This window comes from Melanaphis sacchari, unplaced genomic scaffold, assembly GCF_002803265.2.
Source record: "Melanaphis sacchari strain LSU unplaced genomic scaffold, SCAv2.0 Contig1908_pilon_pilon, whole genome shotgun sequence".
Taxonomy (NCBI): Eukaryota; Metazoa; Arthropoda; class Insecta; order Hemiptera; family Aphididae; genus Melanaphis; species Melanaphis sacchari.
Genome location: NW_020270918.1, coordinates 1,351 through 7,711, shown reverse-complemented (window position 1 = coordinate 7,711; position 6,361 = coordinate 1,351). Strand labels below are relative to the sequence as shown.

Here is a 6,361-nt window from a genome sequence, read left to right as displayed (position 1 = left end):
GTTACGTATTGCTATTGTGAAATATCGGGTATAATTATTTCTTCTTTCGAATTTGGATCATGTTATTACCAGTGTCCTTTTTAATCCTATTTAAAGTTGTTTTGGCGGAAGCGTATGTAGGAATATTCGTAACGTGGTCATAGCTTTTTGGAATAAAGGGGACATCTCTTGACGAAAATTTTGAGATGATGTATATGACGACTCTTCTCACACTCTTTTTCTTGCATTATCAAATTGTTTATTTACCACTTTTGGGCCACATCAGGCTTACATAAATGATCGGAAAATTACACTATTTCTAAATTTTATTCATTACGACCCGATAAGCATCTTATCCTTTTCATTCAGACACATACCAATTTATCTCCCATTTCATTCCATTAAAATATGCTAAAAGGCTTACCTTTTATTGTTTCAATTATTTCATTTCTTATTGCATCTATGCAGAATACATTCTCACTTAGTTGTGTTGTCTAATATCGTTTCACAACTATAAACACTCGTATTGAAAATATGACTTGCACGCCGTAGTCACAATGATAATATAATAATAATTATTATCGCATTTACACGATAAATGTTTGTATCAAAGTGTAAATAAAATAACAGAAAAGAAAGGAAAGTTTGGTTTACTTGACAGTACAAGTTTTAATGTATTATTATGTGTCAGTATTATAAAACCAGTTCATAGGTATAAAATATATAGTGATTAACTGACATATATCAAAACTGAGTCAATAAATTGATAATTAAACAGCATAATAATTTTTAATAAATATTTTTAAAAAAAAAAACTTTTATATTAGAAAAATAATGTTATAGTTATAATTATAATAATAATTATTATTAATAATATTTTATATTATTATAAAATATATAGTGACCGCAAGTGCCACCAAAAAGGTATTAACCGCAACTGGACCGACCGCATCTGTGCCGTCACCATTTTAAGAATATATTTTACTTTATTTCACCCTTGTATCTTAATTTTTAATTTCAATATGAATTTTTGAAATCGGATGAAGACTTTTGAAACACACTGTATAATATGTAATATTATGCAGTTTATCAATTATAAGTATGTACTTACTTAAATTTTTCAACTTAATATATTTAATTAAAATTAAAATTTTACTAATTTTTATTGATAATAATTACAATTAAAATTATAATAGAAGAATATACACATTTTGTAAATTTAAAAAATTCAGTAAGTTAAAAATTACAAATGATTGAATTTTAAATAAATAAGCATGGTAAATGTCAATTATAATTAATCGCTTATCGTTTATAGAATAACTATATTTTATAATTTTTTTAAAATTATGTATATTTGATTATGTGAGAAAATTTGATAATAATTAATTAATAATGTATTAAGTTCATAGGTATAATTTTAACTGGAAACATAATTATTTAAAATTTTAATTTAGTTTTGATTAATTTAGATTAATTTAGTTTGCTTTAATTTTAGAAAATATAATATTGGTTTATGATAAATGTAAAATTTAATTATATAATTACTGAAAGACACAAACATATTAATTAATTTTCTGTTACTTTTATCAAAAGATGATTGATATTTTATATCATCTCTAATATTAAGTACAGAATTTTTTTTAATTATATAATTAAATGTATGGAAAAACATACTAATGTTAGGATACATATTTTTTTGTACAGTGTATCTATATAAGTTTTTAAAATTATTTAAAATTGATTTGTCTGATGTCGTTTAGAGAAGAATAAAATAGTTAATTTAACGGTTAATTTATATTTTGTATCATAAATTCATTGAAATAATGTTTACTTTACATATTGGAACTGTGTAGTAAATAATATTTTTTTAAATAATTTTTCAGATTGTTGAAGAAGATGATACTTACAAAAATGATAAAACAAAACCTAAAATAAATCAAACTAAATATTTACTGTATAGTATTTTTGTTATAATTTTTTTGGTAATATCTTGTAAGTAAAATATAATTTATTTAATGATATTTTTTGTGATAATCATTTACTGTTAGTTAATTAAACTTTAAAAATTTCAGCGTATTACACTTTATATAAACCAGATTATGGTAACATAATTGTTAATGCCCAACCATTATCAGAACCTACGAATATGTATGCTGTTATTATTGATGCAGGAAGTACTGGTTCAAGAGTATTAGCATTTGCTTTTCAAAAAACACCAGGTACTTAAATAAAACTTCTTAATATTATATTATTATTTAATACTTATTATATTATAGGTAATTACTTAGAACTAAAAAATGAAATATTTGTAGAAGTTAAACCAGGCTTATGTAGTTTTGCCGATAATCCTACAAAAGTAAATGTTATGTTTTTAAACAAATATATTTAACCTAATAATGTTTAAAGTTAATTATATTTCATTTGTATTTTAGGCAGCTACATCAATTAATGAGTTATTAACCAAAGCTATCGATTTTGTGCCCGAACAGTATAGGGAAAATACACCACTTATAATGAGAGCAACAGCTGGTTTAAGGTTATTACCAGTTGCAATATCAGATGAAATTCTCAATGAAGTATTTTGTGTTTTCTGTAAAAATAAATGCTAGTTTCATTTTAAAAATTATTAAATTTTGTTTATAGGTAAAAACATTATTTAAAGGTAGTCCATTTCGTACAAATGAAAATTCAGTGGGGATCATGGATGGTATTGACGAAGGTCTTTTTTCATGGTTTACAGTGAATTTTCTACTAAGTAAAAAATATATATACATACAATCTAAGAATATATTTATTTTTTTAGCAGTTATAAAAATGGATTTATTTTTCAGATCATTTAAATCATGACGTAACAAATACAGTAGCTGCTCTTGATTTAGGAGGTGGATCTTTACAGATTACATTTCTCCCTACTAATTGTGATAAAATAAATCAAGATTTTATTATAGAGCGTCCAATAATGAATAAACGAGTAAACTTGTATAGCCACAGGTATATTAAAATTAAACTTTACTACCTAATATTATATTAACTTATTTTAAAAATATATTTTAGTTATTTAGGGTTGGGGTTAATGGCAGCACGAAAAAGTGTATTTACTATTGATAGCGACTCGTTAAATGTTACTAGCCCTTGTGTTCAAGAGGCAGCCAAAGAAATACCTTTCAAATTTAGTCAAAATATCTACCGTGTAACGTAAGTTTTTAATTTAAATTCCTGTTTTAAAAGAACATTGCACCTTCATGTGTTGTCTCCGACTTACACACATACAGTACATCAGATTATATTCTTATCTAAAATTTTGATAAATCAAATCACTAATATCAAAACTAAAAGCACACTATTGAAACTGGTGAACAAAAATGTATTATGTCGTATGTGTGTAAGACTGAGACAACATATGGGGATGCGATTTCCTCTTAATAATTGTTTAAAACGAGTTTTTTTTTTTTATTATTATTAAAATATGAAGTATTTTAGTCTAAAACCATTTATTTGGACTTATTTTGCTATATTATCATATTATTATGTATTTATTTCAGTGGCGCGTCATCAAAAGAAGATTTAGCTATTGATTACCAACAGTGTAAGAATATCATTGAAACTGTAGTTAAAAATATACATATTGACAAACCCGAAGATTTTCTCAAACAGAAAATAGTAGCATTTTCATACTTTTATGGCAAAGCTAAAGACGCTGGCCTTATTGGTATGTATTAGATTTTAAACATGAAATAGTATTTTATACATTACAATTAATTGTTACTACTTTATTTATTATTGTAATTTTTAGGCATTGAAGGAGGTGATGTTACCATAAACTTGTATTATGAAGCAGCAAAAAGAGGTAATCTGTTGTTATTAATAATTAAAAATTGTTTTAAACAATACATTTTATTTTTCCAGTATGTTCCGATAGAACTTATGATGAGCTAAATCCATTTAAATGCCTTGATTTAATATATATTTCTGTTTTATTGGAGCAAGGTTTTGGTTTACCTGTTGAAACTACAGTTTCTGTAAGTCGTTATCATTATCATAATTGTTTGTAATTATTCTATTATTTATCAAGATCTAATATAGTTATAAATTTGTTATTTAGTTAATGAAAACTGTTAAAGGATGTGAAATAAGTTGGGCACTTGGAGCGGCTTACAATATTTTACATCATGGACTTTAAGCTCTATTTATTTATACTATATACTTATTAATAAATAAATAATATAAATTATGAAACAAAATAACCGAAATTAGTTATTTTTTATGTAATTTTAAACATCAGTATACTTACCTATCAAACAAAATATTTTCTTAGTAAGAGAAATTTTATAACTTCATAATCAAATTAATTAAGCCACAAATATAAAACAGAGTTAATTTATCTTATAAATGAAAAATATTATTATTTAAGTCATTTAAAAAAATCAAATATTTTCTTTATTTTTATAGGTGTATACTTAAAACTTTTAAATGATAATTTTAAATGATTATTTTTAAATAATACCTAAGATTATTTTAACTACCTACAGTCTACAGATAATACTCTAGAACTTGTAAAATCAAATTTAAGTAGTTTTACTAAATAAAATATACCTATAATAGCTATTACACATTTTCTCTTTCATAACACTAGTTATTGAATTTTAAGATATCTAATGCATTAATATTTTTAATCATATTTAACTATCTCCATATGAATATACTAGCCGACCCGTCACAGCTTCGCCCGTGATTGGTTTTTTATTTTGCCTTCAGACCATGATATGTAGAATTTTTTATTCAAATATTATTGTTTAATGTGATCGGCAAGTAAATATAAAAAACGGTTAATGAAAACGGATTGAAATTTTTCTAGCGTTATAAATGATAAAAATAATAAAGATAAAAAAGAAATAATTTATGATTGATAAAGAACTTTATTGAAGTTGAAGAAAAAAAAAGAAAAAAAAAGAATTAAAATAAGAATTTTATAAGACTTCTGAGTATATGATGTTTTTTGTTATATTTCCTGTTGAAATTAAAATCATAAGATGATTCGGGTCCCCAGTTCGAGAAAATGCCACGTATAATTGCCCATGTGAAAAGCACTCTGTACGAAGATCTACGCCAACGTACTTGAATGTTTGACCTTGCGCTTTGTTTATGGTATTGGCAAAAGAAACTTTAACCGGGAATTGAAGCCGTTTGAAAGAAAACGGTAAGTCATCATGGAAATTATCATGGGAATCATGGGAATTCATGGAATAAATGCAATTTCTCCTTTCGCTGGCCCTGTAAGAATTACGGCTTCTATAATATTATGTCGCAACGATTTTATTTGTAATCTTGTACCGTTACATAAGTTCGGTGGTTGAGGAGGTTTATGAGGAGGAAATCCCGAAGGAGAAAGAGAATTGAGAAATTCTTGTGGATAATGAATAGCATCATCTGTTGATGTAACTGTATCAATAGATAGCCGACCCGTCACAGCTTCGCCCGTGATTGGTTGTTTATTTTGCCTTCGGACCATGATATGTAGAATTTTTTATTCAAATATTATTGTTTAATGTGATCGGCAAGTAAATATAAAAAAACGGTTAATGAAAACGGATTGAAATTTTTCTAGCGTTATATTTGATCCGACTGACATAAAATATATTTGTAAAATTTAGCTTATTTCCACTTCAGGTAATAAACTACCTATTAAATGATGCACTTGACCCTGAATTTAAAAGAGGCATGGTTCTTCAGCTATTGTTTGCTCCAATGATGTCATTTGGAAACAGAGTATTATAACAGGTCTGTATCAAAGAAATGTTTTGATAGAGGGTGAGAATTATCAATTAAACTTTTAATTGGGTCTGGAAGATCTCGAATTGGTGTAAAACAACTTATCAGCGCAGCAAAGTCTATGGGTTTCATCTTTCCATTTTTGCATGGCACTTAGACACAATATAGTCATTTGTCCAATTGAAGCGCTTTAATATTTAAATAACCAATCTCGGATTGATAATTAAACGCTGATTTCATACCAAAGCGTTAAGTTGCTCCTGTGCAAGTTTGAGAACGTTCTGGTGTGTTATTGTTGCCTTCTATTATACATTCGAGTTGCACGCATTGGCGTTCTTCTGCCAATGCGTGCGTTTTACCTCGGCAATATAATGAATTAGCCACACGATTTAGATTTGTATTTATATTTGTTTTATTTTGCAACCTGTTACACAGTCATTTTGATATCGTCTACTATCGATATTTGTATTATTATTATATTTATATTTTTATTCACAGGGCGCCACCGCGTAACTCTATAGTTTTGTCTCTAAATCTCTAACTCATAGGAGTTTCTGAAAATCCTTTCTTTAGTGCGCCTATACATAGTAATAAGTACATATCTGAAAATTTC

General features: G+C 26.2%; 1 protein-coding gene across 1 annotated transcript; it reads left to right on the top strand.

Moving 5' to 3' along the window:
- Nucleotides 1-1,862: 1,862 nt before the first annotated feature.
- On the top strand, nucleotides 1,863-4,135 carry LOC112592752 (ectonucleoside triphosphate diphosphohydrolase 5-like; the record flags this gene model as incomplete). The annotated part of the gene is given in 11 exon segments (XM_025336902.1): nucleotides 1,863-1,971; nucleotides 2,052-2,198; nucleotides 2,256-2,335; nucleotides 2,412-2,555; nucleotides 2,623-2,734; nucleotides 2,811-2,970; nucleotides 3,034-3,174; nucleotides 3,522-3,688; nucleotides 3,773-3,826; nucleotides 3,886-3,998; nucleotides 4,082-4,135. Coding segments are annotated over 11 exon segments (1,281 nt in total), but the record flags the coding sequence as incomplete, so codon positions are not given.
- Between the last annotated feature and the right edge of the window lie 2,226 nt (nucleotides 4,136-6,361).